This window comes from Falco punctatus (genome assembly GCF_963210335.1).
Source record: "Falco punctatus genome assembly, chromosome: 4".
Classification (NCBI taxonomy): Eukaryota; Metazoa; Chordata; class Aves; order Falconiformes; family Falconidae; genus Falco; species Falco punctatus.
Window position 1 is genome coordinate 70,666,826 of NC_137583.1, and position 20,848 is coordinate 70,687,673.

Genomic DNA, 20,848 nt, shown 5'->3' on the forward strand with positions numbered 1-20,848 from the left:
ATGCAGAATTCAACCCTTTTATCAGCATCAGATCTGATTATTTCTTTACGTATAGCAGCTACTAACATGTTTGGAGATGCAAAATCATATCACTTTGCTTTCTGAAAGGTAGCAGTAGGCAATACCTCACCACAGAATGGATTCCATAATTAGAAAAAGCACAGGAGCCAGCTTTTTCCCCCCTCATCAAGCTTGGGAAGCTCTAAACAATATGCAGAGGCAAAAGGGGAAAATGGTTACAGTACTGAAAAGGCTAAAATTTGAATGAGATAACAACAAACCTTTCTTGTGGAAGGAAAAGGAAATGACTGATTCTAAAAAAGCTTCTGTGATAAATCATCACCCCTGCATGAAATTCCATTCATATATGCTGCAAATGGGAGTGATGTCAGAGAAAAACAAAAAGGAACAAAAACTTTGCAACAAACAAGTTTATAAAGAACAAAATACAGCTTGCTGGAATTGCCGAGCTCTTTCAGTAGTTCAAACAGTACAAGATTTCAGAATCAAACAAGTTTCAATGGCTGTATTTGTATTACAGCTCTATTAAAAAATTTGAGGTTTATAAAACTGGATGGTAATTTTCCACCCTTTCCAGAAGCATCTCAGAATATCCAGGGGAATAATACCTGAAAGAGAAACATTTTGTTTGTGCATTAGACTACAAGGCATGTTCTGTGCTAAATAATGAAACACTCTCTGTATTTCTATTGATCAACAAAAATCCTAGCATTAAGCACTGGTCAAGGAATTCAACAGTTATTCCCCTACAATATTTTAAGAGTCTGCTTTTCAACTTATATTACCACTCATACTTGAAAGTCAGGTTTTCAAAAATATGTTTAGCTTCTGTTAGGGTACGTAGGTAAGTGGCTAGTTTTCAGATAGGTTCAGCAGCCATAAGCATTGTCTTTACTGAGAAATGTAGATGTTAACTTCCTTTGAAATTATGTCCTTTAGTAAAAAAGCATGAGTTTACACAGAACCATAGACTGCCAGACAACAATAGCCTACTGCTGTTTGTCAAACATAAGCACACACCCCAAAATTAATGTGAAGTCTACAACAATGCAAGAGACATTGATTCTAGAACAAAAAAAAATTATCACAATGACCTTCTCTAATACCAACTCAAGGACAGAGATTATCCAGTAGGTTTTCGTTAGAGTAGGACTCTATGGTGCCATTGTTGTCCTCCTGTCATTCAGTTGGTTTTCCACAACAGGCCAACTACATGCTTCCAATATGCAAACATCACCAAACCTGCATTTAATACTTGTTTCCCAGGTTAAGAGTATCTGACATTTATTACTGTGTGTTATTCTAAAAACATGCATCTTAGTACATTTCTGGTTTTGCAGGCATGTGAATTGTAATCTCTGAGCCCTGGAAGCTTTAAGTATAAAGACAGAGGAACACACTTCCACATAATGCATGCCTGAAATGTATTCAGGCAGAAATCCCCAATGTTTTCACACTGAAGGAAGATCTATTTACCTTGTTGATTTTCATTTTCTGGGTGATTTCTGCATAATGTAACTCTTTTTAAAACTCATATTAGTTCTCTGATTGAAAGCTAACTTTTCAATGCATTATTATATTCAGTCTGCAAACAGCCTAAAATAACAGGTCTCCAGGACAAACCCAGAGCTGGAGTCTATTATAGCAGCTGTGCCTCAGGCAGCACAACCAACATCAGGCAGTAGCACAAAGAGGCAAGCAGTAGATGTTGGAAGGGGCCCTTTTCTTTATTACATCCCAGCCTACATGAGTAACCTTGTTTCATTTACAGGGAAAAAAATAGCTGTAACAAAGAAACATTAATTACGTCCAGCAAAGCATAAGCAAATGTCCTCTTCCCCTCTTAAGTATAAGCTGCAGAATAAAGTTTCTTTATGATTTTGCTTTTATCCATTTGACAGCCACTAGCTTTTCTGTGTCAAGACAAGCAGGACTTCATTTTGTGTGACTTTGTAGCTACTATTCGCTGAAGAACTCTGTTGCTATAATTAAAATGATGATGCAGATTTTCAGAGCCTGTAGAGGGAGTGCACGAGTACAACATCGTTTTTCCGTGTTGATAGAGTGAAGGACTGCTAAATGGGTATCTAGAATCTAGGAGGGCATTTCTCTCATTATTACAATTTAAGATGGTGACATTTTGACTGTAAGCTATTTAATAGTGTTTCTCTATTCATTAAGGGCAAAGTTCAACTTGGTGCAGACAGCTGGTGTATGGTCTTTTTATATAACACTTAAGCCTCATGATGAGGCTTGGGGGAGGAAGGGCAGCTGTGGGCAGAGCAACTGTGCAGGAGAGTCTCTGGACCCTCTGTACATGAAAGGAAGTTTCCAATGAGCCTCTGAATACACTAGTTCAGAAAGATTCTTAGGGCAGTCCAGGATGCAACCAAAGATTCATCAATACCTGTATTTTGGAGCCCGAGTAATCCATAAATAAGTTACCAAGTACAAACTGAACATCCACAGACATTAATATGACAGCAGTTGTGCTGAAGCCTCAGCCTGTCTGGGTAGTGCAGGACTGACTTTTCTCTCCAGTTTCCTGCAACAACCTGATTATTTGGGCTTTGCTTACAAAGACATTTGATTCCAAAACCAATCAGAAATAAGAAAGTGTTCAAAAGTACGTGTCTAGCGGTTGTGTTACCACTGGGGCAATTAACCAAATGTTACAGTGTTTTATTAAAAATAAAATTAATGTAGAAGTTAATTAATATTTTAAATACTTGCTTTGTATTGTTCCTGTTAAAAACATCTAACAGTGTTGTAAGTATGAATTTTTAAAATTTAATTTTCCCTACCTTACTATTTCCTCTGGATAGCAATTGTTAATAGTGCTGATATATTCTTGAAGAAGTGACCCAGGCTCTGCTTTTATTTCTTGAACCTTTTTAAGTCCACCAGTTGTTACAAAGAGACGACGTGCTTTACTGTCATGTGGTAACACCTACACACAGAAAAGTACATTAAAAAAAAATATTGTCTTTTAAAGGAACCTCTACGCTACTAGGCTCAAAGATTGCTTATCTGTTTTTAATTCAGAGGATAGATAAAAAGGAACAGAAGTACAACATCTGTAATGACTACTGTATTTTAACACCCAGCTGTACAGGGAAAAAAAAAATCACAAACCAGCCCTTTAAGTTTATAACAATTTAGCATGTAATTTAATACATAACATATATCTAAAATTAATGAATTGAGTATTTCTTTTTACGTAAATAATATTTCTTGAATTATTCCTATGGAGACAGTAAGATTGTAGAGATGAAATAGATAATAAAAACAGAACACTAACATGGAATAACAGCAGCATCTGTTCCACTTAAACCAAGTTATTCAGGTCTTTTATGTCAATTCCCACAGTTTAATTGTAGAGCAGAATTTTATATCATTATAATGATCTAGTATAGATTAGTGCATGAAAACAATACTGAGAATCGTTGCAAGTGAACAATGCAGCCTTGAAGCATTACATGCTACTATTAAATTCCTAGATATTAAAATCCTACAACACACTGTGCAGCCATGGAAGCCTTTTACAAACACATACACACATGCACACAAAGCAAAAAATGTGAAGTTTCTGCAGCCAAAGGGGATGAGAAGCAGAAATGATCAGACAATACATTCTGTGCTCCCTGAGTGATGCCAATATGCAGCTCTGTCCAGAGGATGGGAGGGAGGGAGGTGGGGGCTGGGCCAGGCAAGGGAGAATGACAGCACATAGTCGATAGGCCTACAAGGCTGCAATAATATTTAAAAAAAAAAAAGAAAGAAGGGGGGGTGTGTGTGTGGAGACAGATAATGCAAGACATCAGCTGCATCTACAACAAAACCACATGGATTTAAAACCAACTCAAGAGTTATATATCACAGGGGCAAAAGCATTTTGTAAGCCCTCACACTGGTCAGACAAATCAAGCCATAAATTTGACTATCTCAGTGTAAAACAAGAGCCTTGAAGGAGGAAGGGATTGCCTAAAAGGCTGAAGCAAAAGAAGGATGAGGCTTCTGCCATGCATATAGGCAAACAGCCTTCATCTCTCTGGTCTCTCTAGGCTGTAAAAAAAGTCAACACACAGGTGAAGAAAAACACAGGAGCAGCATGACTTCTCCCTATTATATGCTCCACAGAAGTATCAGGAACAACTGTGATCATTTAATTGTGGGCACTGAAAAGACTGCTGTTTCCATGTATTTCCCATAACAAGAACTGCCAAGGAGGAACTAGCAAGGACACGGGATACAGCCCTTTCCCTGCCTTCCTCCTCCACACTGTGACTCCCGGGCTGGATAAGACAGCAGAAAACTCTCTTGGAAGAGACCCTAAAGACAGCAACTCTGAGACACATTACCTTCCCCCAGTCCAAACTGAGACAGCACAGAATTGCACAGACCCTGAAAACAATAATGCTAAAATTACCCAGTCCAGCACCAAGAATGGATAGCATCCCACTCTGAAGCACAGCTCAGAAATAAGGCTTTTACTGTGCTATAAATAAGCCCACAGAAGTAATGCACCACAGCTCTAAGAACTGCAAATTCCCAAGCTATGGTACAGGAGAGAAAAAAGCTTTTACTGCAGAGAACTTAATTTTAAATGTATACTTCAGAAGAGCAAATGCCAGACAAGTATAGTTAGTTTAATACAATGTAGGAGAAGAAGAAAAACAAAACAAAACATCAGCTGATATAAAGGGTACAGAACCACTTCAACAGCAAAGAACATTCAAATCTATACACTGGGTAACCAACTACTGTGCACTCAGCTCATTAACAGCTCCAGTCAGCAGACAAACAAAAGGCACTGGATTCTGACCAAACCTCCGATCTTTGTACAGACTTAGCAAGAAGATAGGACAAACCTAAGTGTGGCAATGTAATCAGAAATCTGCACTACAAACACTAGTGCTTCCAGATCTGCAATAATCAGAACTGAATATCAAGAGTGTTTTACCTGGCTATTTCTAGAAAGAACATCTCACCAAGAGAGCCTGGTACCCCCTGCTGACATTATACTGCAGAGTATCACACAAAAGATAGTCTATAGTTGAGCAGGATTCCAAACAGCTGGTCAACATTGCAGACACTGGAAATCTCCTGATTAGTTAGCAATTACTTAAATAATCTGGAATTTTTTTATCAAAGTGTATCACTTTTTATGTGCTGCACTCAAAATCAACAATGTAATAACAAACAGTTTCAAATTTTGAGAGGGATGAAAAAAGATCTAGGATTTTTACACTTACTTAATTGATACTGAATATTATTAACAAGATAGAAGTGGTGAAGCCTTCATACTCTAGATTATTGTAAAATACCTGACTTAAGTCACTCCTGTACAGACAGCTTGTAGTTTATCAAAAACAGATGTGACTGGGATTTATGTGACACATTGGCTCAGTGAAAATATTTGCACGTGAGTTAATATTCCACTTCATCTCAAGAAGCAAAGAAGAAAAAACCACCTTGCTTATAAGCAACTGTTTTCCCAGCATTAGGATGAATTATGGCAGTTTCCAAATGAAACAGTCTCTAGCTTTATCAGACAAAAGAACTGGTTGCTCCAAACCTACTTCTGCAGGGGATGCTTCGGGATCCTGAGAAAACAACTGAGACCTTTAGAAAGATTTCATCTTTGGAAAGATAGCTTCATTGCTAAATAGAAAACCATTAACATATTACCAAGCAGAGCCTCTTCTTACCTTACTAAACTGCCCAACAATATGTTTCATAATATTGGGAGGGGCATCATGCAGCAATGGTTCAAGTGCTGGAAGATAGGTGCATTTCTGAAGGATGTTCTTTAAGGCTTTTTTAGTCTATTGAAATGCAAAATAAAATTTCTCTAGTAAGACATCAATGAAAACAACAAGAAATCATGTTATATATCACTGAAGTCTAATCAAAAAGGCAAATTGATCAGAATTCTCAAAGAGCATTTTCTGAACAAAAAACTATGATAACTATCAGGTCACTTAATGAAGAATCAATTTTCTACTTAGATTTATTAAACCTCAAAACCTACAGTGCATCATATTCTTATTATGTTATCTATGGTCAAAGTAATGGCAATTTACTTTTGACTACAATAAAAGCAGGAGTAGACCCTTTAAGTAAATTGAAGTATTGTAATATAATAAGAAGGCTAAATCAAAACACATTTTAAAGGATTCTATTTTAGAAATGGCTTCCTAGAAGAGTCTGCTGATCTGGGACGTCAAAGTGCAGTACTGTCCAGGGGAAGAGAAAGTGAAACAGTTGTACATCAGTGCTTAGTTTCTGAAAACAGACTCAATGTTGACTGCTACGAGCAGTAAAGAACTTCTTGGGTAGGATTATAGCTACGGCTAATTTCACCTTGATATTTTGGTAACTACTGAAAATAATTATACAGAAGTTACTTTACAGATCTGGAATGTTAATCTTCAGTGGAACATACAGAAACATAGTACAACATGGGAGACCATATCCTGTCATATTGTACTCTTCAGCTGGCTGGCTTACTGTTGCTCAAAAATACACTTTTACCCTAACTGCAACTCTACTAGCTCCCACACAAGGAAGGCCCTAAACATGAACAGCTACATGTTTTCAAGAGCAGAGCTTTCAATATTTGTTATAGTTTTATTATAATAATAAAAGTGTAAGCAAATTTCCTACAAGGACTATATTTTGTACAAGGTCTTATACTTTAAAAAGAAGTAGATAATTAGAGATTAGTCACAAGAAATTATAGCATTTATGGGTGTATGCAACTGATCTAAACTGGGAAGAAAATAAGGGACCAGACTGCTGGTCTCTCACTGCACTCTCAGTTATGGTAGCAATCATTATTACTCTTCAAAAAGTTATCATTTAGGTGCTTTGCTTTCTCATTAACATAATCCTGGATTTATCCCATTTAATACAGCTTTAAAATGGCTGTATCATATGATTTGGTATACGCCATATGCACACCCATTAGGGCCAGCCAGTCCTAACAAGTGATACACAGCCTTTGGACACCCTACACCCAGGAAATCCGTGCCTCAATAAACATCAATAAAAGCACATACCATTTAGTAGGTTTTAAGCACTTATACCTGTTGATTACAATAAATGTACTGTAGATACTACAAAAATACTTGCTTTCATTTGAAGGTCTTCTGAACTGCGTGTGTCCACATACATAGCAAGCAGTGTAGGTAGCACGTTTGCTACTGCAACAGCACGTGCATGCGCAGGAGTATGTCTTCCAACCTGGCCCAAGGCCCAAGCAGCTGCTGCCTTAATATGATCTTCCTGTTCTTCTAGCAAGCAGGCACACAGTGGTGGTATTCCCTGTAGCATCAGTCAAAAGCACAACCTTAAAAAATCTACACCAGGGAAGGACAAGTTTAAACTGATACAAATTGGTAGAAAATATTTCTCTACACTCTTCTAAAATAAGCTGTAAGAGAACGTATGCCAGTGGTGTCATTTTTACTTCATGACTATCAAGAATTTTTAATAAATCTTAATAAATCTAGTTAAAGAAAGAGACAAACAGATTCAATGTTCTGACTCAGAAGGCAGTTTGAGCTAACACAGATTTAAGGGATAAAAGGAATACATGACAATCAGGCTGTACTAAGAATAAAGGCTTCAAGTTTTGTCAGAGTGAAAATAAAAGAATTTCAGTGTTTATGAATTATTAAAGCAGTTTAAGACCAGAAGGGCTCAATCATTGGGTCTTTTTTTTTTTTTTTTTAATCCACAGCACTCAATTTCAATTTAGCAACCTCTTCTTGAGTCCAGTACTTCATGTTTGACTCATCCAATCACTTCCAGAAAGGGTTTCAACTGTTGATTTGAAGACATCAATAGATGGAGAATATCTCACTCACATCCAGCTGTTACTTAAGTTCTTTTGGTTCAGGGTCACAGTCTTTACCCTTTCTCCACAGGATTATGGAGCTACTCAGTAGCTGGTATTTTATGCCAGGATACTTCAATAGGAATCATTTCATGCTAATTTAGGTAAGGCAAGGCTACTAAACATCTAACCAGAATACCTTTTTCTCCATCCCATGGATAATTTTTTAGTCTTTTCTGCACACTCATAAGGTTTTTTTCAGGATCCTTTTCTAATTACAACAACAGAACTATATACACTAGTACTACAGATAGATTAACCTCTCTTTTCCAATTATGCTTTCACTCTTCAATACCACAAAAGGACTGAATTGTCTGTCTTTTTTGCCACTACACTGCAGCAGACCACCACAATGAAGTGTTTGTTCAGTATGACCCCAAAAATCATTTTACAGAATTCATCCTTTCCAGAATATGCTACTGTTACATCATAAGATTGTAGATCTGTAACTGCATGTGGTTATGCAACAGTGCATTTCTTTCAAATGGTTCCAGTTTATCAAGCCCTGTCCTCAGCACTATGTACCACTCCAAAAGCTTAGTTTCCCCTAAAGCAATTTTTTTTTAATGGGTTTTGGGTTTCTTTTGTGGATCATTCCTTAAAATATTTAATTTTCATAAGAGTTTGAACAGAATCCTATTAAAATCTCTCACTGCACTCTCAATCAGTTATGGTAGCAACCATTATTACTCTTCAAAAAGTTATCATTTAGGTGCTTTCTCATGAACATAATCCTGGATTCATCCCATTTAATGTCAAGCCCTCAACAGCAAGAGCATGTTTGCTTTAGGCATCCCTGAAAGTGGAGAGAAATAGACACATCCCAGACAAGGGCCTCCAGAGAGGGCAAGGAAAAAGTGTCTATTGCTTTCGTTTTCAAATGCAGAAGAGCTTTTTTTTTTTGTAATCACTTCTACCTTCCTTGCATATTTTATTGATGTTATGTTATAGCAACTTCCATTTTTTAACTTGCATTCCTACTAGAAGACATTTCTATTCCTCCATCTTTATTGTTTCTTTGTTTCCACTCACACAGTATATTTTAAATGACTGACACAGTGTGAAAATGGGCCAACAATGCTCGGTGAAATTACTTCCTTCCTCCTGTCATTAGTTAGCATTATTCACATCAGAATATTATGTCAGGCACTAATTTCACCTATTGTGAATATTGCAAATTCTCTCCCTTCTATATCATTGCACATTAGAATTTATTTAAACCTGAAAACGTATAGGTTATCTCATTTGAAATGTCACTTGCACAACTGAATCAAACCATACAACTTTAGAAACGGAAGTCTTTTCAAGTCTGAAGATTTCTGTTGTGAGACTACTCTGGCAGTACTAGCAAAGTCATGCTAGTGCAATGAAGAACATGTCATTAAATATTCTTGTTTCAAAAAGGGTTTTGATGTAGCCACAAATATTCATTTTAAGAGGAAACAGACCACAGAAATTCACTGACTTATTTTCTGTACCCGTGCAATTGCAACACAGAAAAATCATGTATTGTAATACAAACAGATGCTCACAAACTAATCCAGGACATTTTATTAAAGGTTCTACTTCATGAAGACACACTTTGATCAGGTTACCACAATTTCAGCTGTACAAAGCAGCAGTATTAGGAGAAAGTGTGTTTGTCAACAGCAAGTATGTAATTCTGTTACAAAATACATTCTCTGTATATGTTAATGTGTATCTCCTTCTCAGAGTACCCCTGAAGAATTCCAGAAACACAATATAAAGTAACAGCTAACCTTAGAGACAATCACTGCCATTGACAGGTTCTCCGAATGAGCTGCTACGTAACCAAGCATCATGATGCCAGGCAGTCTGACAGTCCCTCTGCAGCTGCCAATACAATCAATCACAGCAGCAACTCCACCTGCATTTACTATAAGCTGTGAAAGCTGAAAAGATAAACAGAAGAATTTAAATACTGTGAAGTATCAACAGGCATAAAGCACTACATTAGCAAAGTCTTTAATGTATTGCTCCTGATTTGCAAAATAAAGCTGCAATAACAGTGATATATCATACAAACTGTGGGGCACCAAGTGCAGCATGAAGTTCTCAGGAAGGAAGCTGTTTCGCTACTGGTTTTGATTGAGTTTCCTGCAAAGAGATTGGGACTCTGAATTCTTGATGCTGCACAGCATGGAATGATACATCCTCAACTCCATTAGTATACACCAAAGAAACGTGCGAGTGACAGCCCGGTACATGAATGCTCTTGAAGATGCACCTACTAAGCCAGATATTCTTTCATACTAGTGCCCACTCATTCCCAAGCCAACATCACATGCTCTGTGCAGGGACAGAGGGAAAGGCCCAGTCCTCCTCTCACCTGCATTCTAGAAAACCTCTGCAGCATGAAAGCCTTTGTGGATCCCCCCACTGAGGCATGAAGCCAGAGACAACTGTCACGGGTGTGCAAAACAACTTGGACTACACTATTCTGCCATGTTAGTGTACTCAGAGAGGTGTCCAGGGAACACACTCGATGGGCAATGGAGTTTGCCCCAGAATGCCAATACAGCCTTGCTTACAAATTATAATCAAGCTATGCAACACATTTCTCCCCAAAAGGTATCACTTCTCACATCACTTGAAGGACAGTAGTAGGGTATGTACGATAGCAACAGTGAATAGAAATTAAAATTATTTTATATTATGATTATTTTCTTCTATCTTTTTAGGTATATCCCACTTTTCCCAAAGATTCCACAGCAATAGAAATTTTTTTTTTAATATTTATTAAATATTAAATAAATATTTTAAGAAATAGCTTTCTTAAAAGTCAAAATTAAATGAACAATACTGAGGAATGTGGATTTCCAATGCAGCTGATTCCTATAAACATGAAATCCACCCTTGCCTTAGAGCCTTTAAGAGGGCATTGTTTTATTCATGAAACAGCTACATGAAATTTAAAGTTATAACTTAGTCATCACTAGCTGCAGTTCATAATCGTGTGAACAGCTTTTCCTAAGTCCTACATCTGGCCACAGCCACGTGCACTTAGACGCACAGAGCTGCTGCATAGACTCCCCAGTGCTGTGACCCTCAGGCCCTGCTGCAAGTCCCCCAGATCCTGACCTTCACATGAATTTTACTGCATATGCAGATATGCAGATAGAGAGCCGAGATCCAAAGGCCACAACGCTCACATGACTGACACAACCAGCTCCTCTAGAAATATTATTTGTCAATCTGTCTCTGCTGCAACATGTGTTGCTTGAATAGAGTTGCTCAGAGATGGACACAGATCACCGTCACTCTGAAGGTGAATAGTTAAATATGGATTGTGACTTGCAAGTCACCCATACACTTCCTACAGCTCCTTTAGAGAGCTGCTAGAATGGCCAATTCCCCTTGCATGGAGGATCCCGTGCTAGCAGCTCTTGTGACTTCACCTGCAGCCTTGAGAGTCTGGCCTCACGCTTCCAGCTCTAGTGCCCTGCTTTGATAATGATAATTTCTTCACTTTTTTTGAGAAAGTGAAGTTGCATTGTTCATGAGAGGCAGAGAGAAAGCAGGAAATGTGACAAGAGTGTAACCTTTAATCACCAGCAGCTTAAAGACTAGTAGGCTGAAGAAACAGCACAGTATTAATGTTTAAACACTTCTCAGTTGTTAAGCTAGTATCATGATTTTGAAATGGCTGTGTTCCACAAATATACTGCTTGTATTTTATTCCAGTCATTTTTAGAGCCTTTTAATTACCTCTATGGTCCAACAGATTAACAAAAGTTATAATTCCTTGGTTTTCCTATTTCTTTTCTATTGACTTTGCCAAACATCCCCCACCTTTCTGTATCAATTACTGGCAAAAATGCTGCTAATGCTGAGACTCCAATTATAAACTCAATCTAATAAAAGAAACTACCATCAGTTTAATAATAAATAAAAGAATTTTTGACCTTCATTGTCATTGGAAAAATAATTAAAATGTGATCCCAGCATCCCAGAAGATTTTTAAAAAAGACACACGCTGTCTATTATTGTTATAGGATGATCTTGTAATTTATTAGCTGGTATCACGACTTCTGTGAGGCTTTTCTCATGATATTTTTAATATCTAGGACTGACAATACTGTCAGCCTAGAACTCCCTCTCTGTGCAGATATCTTATGGAATGAGGTAGGTAGGTATACATTGTATGATTCCTAGTTTCTTCACCCAATTCATATTCAATACACATCTCATAATATCAGCAACCATTTCCATATTTTTCCAATGAACATGCCAAACAGCTATTTGCCCTCCCTTTCGAAAAGCAAATGACAGAATAATCCTGTATTTTATTTAAAGTGTAAAATCTAATGATATGACCTTGTATTTGCATTTTCAAGGTTTTACCTCAGGCGTATGCTTTGCTATCTCTCTAATTAAAGTTGCACCATTTTTCTTGACATATTCATCTGAGTCCTTCAGGCATGTGAGCACAACTGGGAAAATTTCTGCTTCAACCACCAACTCTGCAAGATCCACTGAATGCTTTGCTATTTGGCTTAGAGCTGACAGCACCTGACGCTAGTAAATAAAAATTGTTATAAAATCAATAGTATACAAACATCCCACAACACACACTCCTCCTGCACACAAAAAAATCTATTGCATCAAGGAAAACAAAGCAGGATAGGGAAAACAATTACAGCTATTTTACAATTCACTGAGTCAATTCATGCACGAATATAATGGCACAGAACATTCGCTGGTTCCTGAATAAAAGTTTCTCCTTTGTTTTATCCCATTCAAGCTTGCTACGTATTAAAAAAGAAAATATATATACACCTTTTAAAACTGTAATTTAAATTTAGTGAACTCTACAGAAAGTATCTTTATTTGCCTAAGTTTGGTCTGTCAGATCTTACATCAAAGAATTTTTATCTATTTGTTTGAAGTGGCGTTTTTATGTTCTCTTCTGTTTCTGTTAGAGTAAGACAGAAAAATCATATTAAGAAACATTTTTTGTGTCCATTAAACTCTAGTGCTTAAACCTTTGACAACAGCTATTCACATCAGCTAGTACATACTAAAATACAATAATACATTTAATATTAACTGCTTTATAGTATAATCTTAAGTATGCAAACCCTTTTAATGTAACTGAATTGCGCAAATTTTATCTATTAAAAATTTATGTTGCATTCTTCATATACTATAAAATTCAAAAAAATTCATACTTTTCACTTTAAAGATTAGTTTAGCTGCTGCTCACAGAGCAGCAGTTTTTATCCGGTAGCTAAATCTGTGAATATGTTCAGAACTCTTTGTCACTAACTATGTAGTTATATTTTGTTTATGCCCAAAACAAGAGCTTCCTAAATAAATATGCACATCAGTGTCTTTGATTCAATATCAAGTAATGACTGGTATAATGGAGATTTTAAAAAAAAATTTAAATGTACCTTCAGTTTAGCATCAGGGTTCAGGATCATCTGAGCTAAGTGAGCGATAGCTCCTGCATCCACTACTGTCTGTGCTAACTCTGGAGAATGCTTTGAAATATCACTGAGAGTTGAAGCAGCAATCCTTTTCAAAGCAATTTCTGGCTCCTGGATACAGAGCACTAAAAGGGGAACAGCGCCTGCATCCACCACAGCTTGTGACAGTTCTGTAGGTCCAAGGAAAGTAATTAAGTGAGTATGGGTGACTGACCCTTGTGCAAGCCATTTTTCACCCTGACAGATACAGCAAAGGAAAAAGGGGAGGGTGTAGTTCACTGTCTCGACATCTGCATTTCAAATCAGCCCTCCTGGTTTCATAAACCGTGTGGACCAATCCACAACTGAAAAGAATGCAGGTCAATAGATGGACCCCCATTTACATGCACACATTTGAGGTAGATTAGGCTGAAATGGTTTGTTATTCTGTTTTCTTTTTCTTTTTTTAAAGTAAGCAGATGTCAGCTGTTTAAACCCTGGCTATTCTACCCTGATCAATAGGAAAGCATTTTATGCATGGCTAACAACAACAAAGAAAGCCAAAGTACCAAAATTTTACCAACCACCTAATTAGAGAGCATTTTACCCTCTTTAAATGATAAGCAGATATTAGCATAGATCAAATGCCAAAAACAGAAATACAAAAAACATACATAAAAGACTTATCTCACATAAAAGATGGGAAAAATGGAACTTGCTGATCAAAACTAGGCTTTGCTACCATATATGGGACAAGACAGAATTTATACTTTAATCACATGAAAATGTTATCATACACAATTAGACAAATGAGAAATATCATCAGTGGGATATTGTGTGTCTGAGATTAGTACAATATCCTTAACTAACAGCACCTCAAATAAAAAAATTAAAAAAAAAAAGAAAAAATCTGAGCATATGATTAGCTGACACTGACAAAAATTACACTGTTAGAAATTCATTAGCTCTCTCCATGTATGCAGCATTAATCACAGTCCTAAAACAAGAATTACTGGATATCAGAAGCAAAATTTATACTAAAACCAAGCTGTCCTATTTTAAAATACTGTTGAAGAAGTGGTAAAACTCAGGGGGGATTCAATAATCTATTAGGTTCTTAGTTCAGTTTTGCTACACCTTATTATGCATATCCATTATTATCTTTAACATTTATCTTGACTTACAGTACCATGGCAACATATGGCTGTTGTATTTCAAGACTCTAACTTAGCTTTTGATTTATAGTCCATCCATAAAGAGATTTTCATACTAAGAAAAATATAGCATACTTCATTAAATATACATAGACTAATATAGTTTTTCATGAAATCTGTAAGTCATGTCATTATTACGTTGTTAATATCCAATGTTCCTGACCAGATTTGTTTTCAATTAGCGAGTTATAGCCACACACTCCAATACATGTGATAAGTCAAATATTTACACTGTGTATTATTTTATAATATTTTAAAGCACACTACCTCACAAAATTAATAAATAATGCAGTAATTTTTAAACTAATACGAAACCAACCCTTCAAGATTCACTTTTCAAATAACTATTTGACTGACATTTTAGAGAGTGCATCCTCCAAATACACACAAATCGTAAGATTTCAACAAAACCCAAATGCCAGATCTTCAGTTTTACAAATTTGAAATGAAATATACCTGAAACATATCTGAAAACAAACCTGAAAACTAGCTAATCAATGTAAGTGGTATAAGCTACATTCAGCTTTTAATGGAAAAAAACATACCTTGTTTCTTCAAATAATATTTTGATGCAATACACTGACCAACAGTCCAGACTAATCCACCTGACTGTGCTTCAGTAGCAGCTTCAGAGTAACCAACACAATTCCCTACAGTCTGCTAGGAGATCCTAGTATCGGGAAAATCACGTCAAGTGGGACAGGATACTACTAGAAGAATAGGTTTATTTGATGCCTTATGAGCTGAAATCATGACGTTTGAGTAGGGAGATAAAAAGCAACACCTTAAGGTCACAGCTATGCCCAGGCATGCAGAAGTAACCATGTAGAGCAAACTACACTTGATCCAATTTAGATCAGCTCTTGTTGTTAGAAGTCTGATATCATTTAAATACTGATGGTTACTGTTGGTCATGGTTAATTAAATGGTTGTTCTTCCAGTGGTGTTTATAAGGTTCACGGCTAATAACTTACCACATAGAGGGCTGCACTATGTATAAAAGACAGACAAGCAGTAAACAGACTGTCAGAAAAACAGGAAAGCTGAGGCAGGGACAAAAGAAAATATAGATCTATTCATCAAACTCCCCTGCAAACTCAGCCCAAAACTACAGTTATAAGTATTAATGATTCTGTGATAATTCTTTTTCTCATAAAGAGGCTCAAATAACTTTCCCACTCAGCAGAAAATCTTTAATTCAGACTATACGCCAAAGGATTCATGAAACTTTGCTATCCAATTACAAAACACAGACAGGGTGGGGAAAAAAATGAAGGCTGAGAAAGAGTTAAAGGAAAAAATGCAGTTGTCAAGAAGAAATTTTAAAAACAACTATTAGGTCAAAGAAATTAAAAGATTTGGAACAAATTACAAAAAGACTTTTCTGAACACTATGCCAAGACTGCATTATATGGGCAAAGACAAGACCAATAGCTGAAGAGGAGAAAGGAAGCAGAGAAAAACTAATTTATGAACGTAATTTAATTCCACAGAAAGTTATGAAAAGCCTGGGCTTGGAACTTCAGTTTAGGATGCAACTCAGTAAACCTGTCCAACTACATAATGATAGCGTAGGACTTCTCCCTGCATGAATGAAGGTAGGGAATGCTGTTCTACATATGCTCAGAGACAAGAGAACCAAGATTCAAAACTCACCATAAATTAGTCGCTTTAGGAAGATTTTAGCAAATGGAGATACTGCAGACAAGACAGACTGACATGGAGGTAGAAGACATACTGATAATGAAAGACTTCGGAGATTAGGACGTCACCAGTTCAACTAGAAGTTGTACTAGAATTGTACAGATTTGTCTCAATACAGAAGTACTCATCACAGACCAAGAAATTCATCCAAAGCAAGTTGAGGGCTAGTCATGAGTTTATGTGATCAGGAGGAGTGGAAAATGAATGAAGAGGAGTTAGGATCCTGAGTACATGTCCACTGAAATCAATGGGAAGTCTTACAGGATTGGTCTAAACTGGTTTACGGTGTTAGCAAAAAAAAAATCCACACTAACATTAGCATGTTGGCAATAATAGCATGAATAATAAAAAAGATTAGGGAGAAAAGATGAAGTTGAGAAAATGAATGTGCAGGTAGTCCTCAGAAAAAGAAAATCAGCTCTGAACAAATGCCATATTCACATAACAGAGCAGCAGCAAAACTTTCTTTGCCTGGAAGCAAATGCAAGTTTCAGTCCAGACCAGGGTTCTCAAACAGACTCTGCTGTGGTAGCAGGTGTATCCACAGGAAATAACAGGTTTTGACCAAAACAGCCACCAATACTGTATTTTTCTGAGGACTGTGTGATCATGTAATGGCCGCATAGGAAGACTAATCCCCACAAGTAGTCCAAAGGCTGCACTTCCTAATCACAGGTTTATGCAGACCACTACAACCACAGTGCTAAAGATTCCACTAGAACCAGTGGGAAAACCTTTCAGCAGGAGAAGGATGCAAGCCATTAGTTATGGGGCAAGCTTAGATCCTGGAATAACGCAGTTACTGCTAGACTTGAATCACCGGAGAGCTGAGCAACCTGGCCTAATCTTGTAGCTAACCCTGTTCTGAGCAGGAAGCTGGACTAGAGACCTCCTGAGGTCTCTTCCAAGCTGTGCTATCCTATGATCCTAAGAGTGCCACTGTATGACAGAAAATGAGCACACCACCACTCTCAGCAATACACTTGAGTATAAACAGTATTGGGGGGGAGGGGGGGGGGTCCTACCAATTTACAATATGCTGAAGCAGGTAAGAGATGATTAATAAATTACTCCTTTTACAGAGGCAAAGCAACTGGAAAGCTATGTTATTTACATACCTCACACACAAGAATTTTGCATTTTAAAAGTAACTGAATATGGTATTAGTAAAAATTTACAAAATACTTCTCATGGACTGGATGGTATTTTCATGGTATTTGAAACACTTTACACTTTTTTTCAAACACAAATAGAAATAATGAATGGCAAAATCACAGCACACTGATCTGTACACTTTGGAGTAAGAACAGCATCTGAAATTCAGCTCAAAGGAATCTGCCAGACAAAGCAGAACTGCAAGAGCTGTTCCTAGATTTTGGAATCTGACCTGGCAAGATTTCTAGTGTCTTGAAATCTCATGAGACATCTGTCTTGACCTAAAATCTCACAGGCCTTCTGGAGACATCTGTTCACAGAAGAACTGCATTTTAAGAGATTGTTATATGAAGACAGTAGGGAACTTGCTAACCAGAGAATGTTTTCATCAGGGAAAAAAAAAAAAAAGCCGCCTTGATTTCTCAAAATTGAAGTCTTTTCATGGGAACATACACCACAGTTCCTAGAGAGCAGCTTTACCAGGTCATGGATGGAATTTCTGATTAAAAGCAGAGAGATCCTCCCATTGCACAGTTATTGCCGAATGCTGGGAGCCTTTGCTTGCATTCAGGGAAACAGAGGTTCACATCCTGCCTGAGACAAATCAGGACTTTAATCTGTCTCCCACATACATCCCAGACATATGTGCTAACTATTGAACTTTTCTTGCTGGGGCAAATAAGCCTCCCTACCCCTCAGACTTCTCATAAGAGGAAAAAAAATGAAATCTTGTCTTAATGTTGTCCCAGTTTGGAACTGAAACAGCTTTTGAAACTGAAAAACCTTTTGTGGGTGGGAAAAACATTTCACACCCAACTCTATTTTTAGAGTTTAAGCTGCAATATGTGTCCACAGACGGTCAATGAAAGAGACCCATAACTGCTAAATGTTGCCAACACAAGCATTGTGAGTTTAATCCAGAGTTTCTTGAACAGTAAACACCAGATGTTGATAAGAACAGGTCCATCTATCTTTGTATCCCATCTCAACAATATCCTGTTGCAAAGGCATGCTTGTAGGAGTGTAAGAAACATACCATCACAAAGCGATCTTTCTTCAGCGTAACTCCTCTACTTTCAGTAATCATTGTAGAGACTTCCTGTGACTCTGTTGCACAGGAAGGTGAATCTCCAAAATTGGCTGTGGCTAGGCAGAAACAATTTCTTTCAGGGTTTTGTTTTGTTTTTAACTGACTACATCTAGTGACCTGTCTAAGTCCTGATGCTTGCAGCTTGGTAGCCCTCGTGATTTCAACCTTATTTCTGAAAATGCTGTTATTGCTGGCATAAATTGACAGATATGTACCCATTCACTGTCAGTGAATAAATAATTCATAACCATGGAATAAAAATTTGTACAAGGAGTTTGTTGTTTTCAACACCCTCACATCACCTCCATCTTTGCAGACAATGCCATCACAGAGTGAACTGGATCACCCTAAAGATCAACCAGCATCCATGCAGTGAATAGCATGAATGGCAATCGAAGTGAGTCAATATTGATTTACTAACATAACAAAACCACAGAAATGTTTATGTTAGGAGTAACACAGACAGATACACTACACACATTTATACAAACACTTTCAAATGACACTTAAATATCTTTCAGATGGAAGCAACAATTATTTTCCACTAAGAGTGGAATTCAGACCCCATGACCAAACAATAAAAGATCTTTACTACAGAGGTGCCCCAAGAATGAATTTGTTCCCCAGAAAGAGCTGTCTGTTAGGAAAGGGCTGACAACTTTGGAGTCTGTCCCATTAAGTCAACCCCCTCTAAGTTGGAAGGGGAAATCCCCCATGCCTTCCACAGTCCAACACTCCATATCAATTAAAAAAAAGGAAAGAAAATAACAGCTTTCAAATTCGGTCTACGTACATTTTAGAGCCAAAACCAAACATAAATGCATGAGTTAATGCTATGATCCAAGAATAAGTTTAACTTTAAACAACATGAACACAAGCCATTTCTCCCACCCTTTCCAGACAGCAGTTTCTTCCCTCAGTTCTTTTGATTCATCGCTCTAAACTTTTACTTGAATTCTTTTTCCAGCTATTTATATAGTTATCAACCACATGGATCAGCTTTTAAATAGGAACATGACACTGCCAGTGAGTTATACAACTGCTTGTGAGACAGCAGCGAACTGCTCGATATCGGATTCCTAGATCTATTCCTGACTCAGAGTATGGTCTACTGGCTAATGATAATATAGTCAGTGCGATGAATTTGGCACATGTATTTTGCAGGCAATGCTGTAAGCTGAATGAAACTTGGTTCTGCCTAGGCTTCTCCATTTTACTATGTATATAAAATAAGAACTAATGTCAAGCAAAAGAAACTTTGCTCCACAGGAACAGTTACACAATACATCAAGATTCTGAAATTTCTTCATGAAGGAGAATAAAGCAGAGTATCATTTCCTGGCCACAGGCCCAATGCATCTCCTCTTAGAGCAACTCTCATAACAGCACTGCTGGTGTCAGATATGCCCGTTCCCCACAAAAGGTACAGCACTGTTGAATTGGTATAGTTAGAGTAGGTTCTTATTCCAATTTAAAATTTCATGACAGTAGAGAAGAAAAAGAATCTTGCTATATTTATGAACATTACAATAATGCAATTTACTATAACGCTTACATAGCATTAAGCTAAAAGATAACACATGTGAAACCTGTTACCTGAATTGTGTCGGGCAATATACTCAAGCGCCCAAGATGCAGCTTCTTTGACTCCAGGGTCAAAATCTTCCAAGCAAATCACAAGCATTTCCAGTGCTCCACACTGAACTATTGCCTGAGCTAGCTGTGGAGAATGTTTAGCAACTGCTCTTAGTACAAATGCAGCTGCTTTCTTGTAGAAACGCTATACAAATCAGAAAGAAGAAAAAAAAAAAGCTTTCACTAACATTAAGTAGTTTGAAGCATAATACAATACAGACATGCATAAATTAGACTTCTTTAGTAGCAGCAATGTCTCATACAGATCCAAATGAGGACCACCAGACATCACACAATGAACCTACAGTCCTTCTTTAAGACAGCTCACAATCTAAAACCTGCAGTAAGTGCATAAACAAACAGAAAAAATGAGAGGACTAAGAGGATATGGGTAAAAGATGATAGTCTAGATATGTCTGTCTAAGTGAGCAGTGAACAAGAAGAGCTGCAAAAACAATAGCTCTTAACATATTTAACCAGATTACACAGGTTGTGCAGGGCAAGCTCCTAAAATAGTTCTATGCATCTGTGACACTTGCAAGGTTTCACAATTTCTAATGGATATACCCTCACAACATCGCTATGAGAAAACATTGTTTACATTTACAAACAGGAAACTGAGACATAAAGAATTAGATCCAACAAAAGCGTTTAGGAATTGAATCCTGAAATACCTAAATACTGCCTAAGCCCA

At 37.2% G+C, this 20,848-nt stretch overlaps 1 protein-coding gene across 1 annotated transcript in view; it reads right to left on the bottom strand.

Moving 5' to 3' along the window:
• Positions 1-416: 416 nt before the first annotated feature.
• The window catches only part of SPAG6 (sperm associated antigen 6), a 35,829-nt gene continuing 15,397 nt past the window's right edge, over positions 417-20,848 (bottom strand). The window contains exons 4-11 of the mRNA XM_080382340.1: positions 20,116-20,299; positions 13,342-13,547; positions 12,290-12,463; positions 9,685-9,837; positions 7,159-7,350; positions 5,733-5,849; positions 2,826-2,971; positions 417-629 (exon numbers count right to left, since the gene is read on the bottom strand). Of these exons, the coding sequence (XP_080238466.1) occupies positions 563-629; positions 2,826-2,971; positions 5,733-5,849; positions 7,159-7,350; positions 9,685-9,837; positions 12,290-12,463; positions 13,342-13,547; positions 20,116-20,299 (1,239 nt within the window). The 3' untranslated portion in view covers positions 417-562. The remainder of the gene's footprint in view (positions 630-2,825; positions 2,972-5,732; positions 5,850-7,158; positions 7,351-9,684; positions 9,838-12,289; positions 12,464-13,341; positions 13,548-20,115; positions 20,300-20,848) is intronic.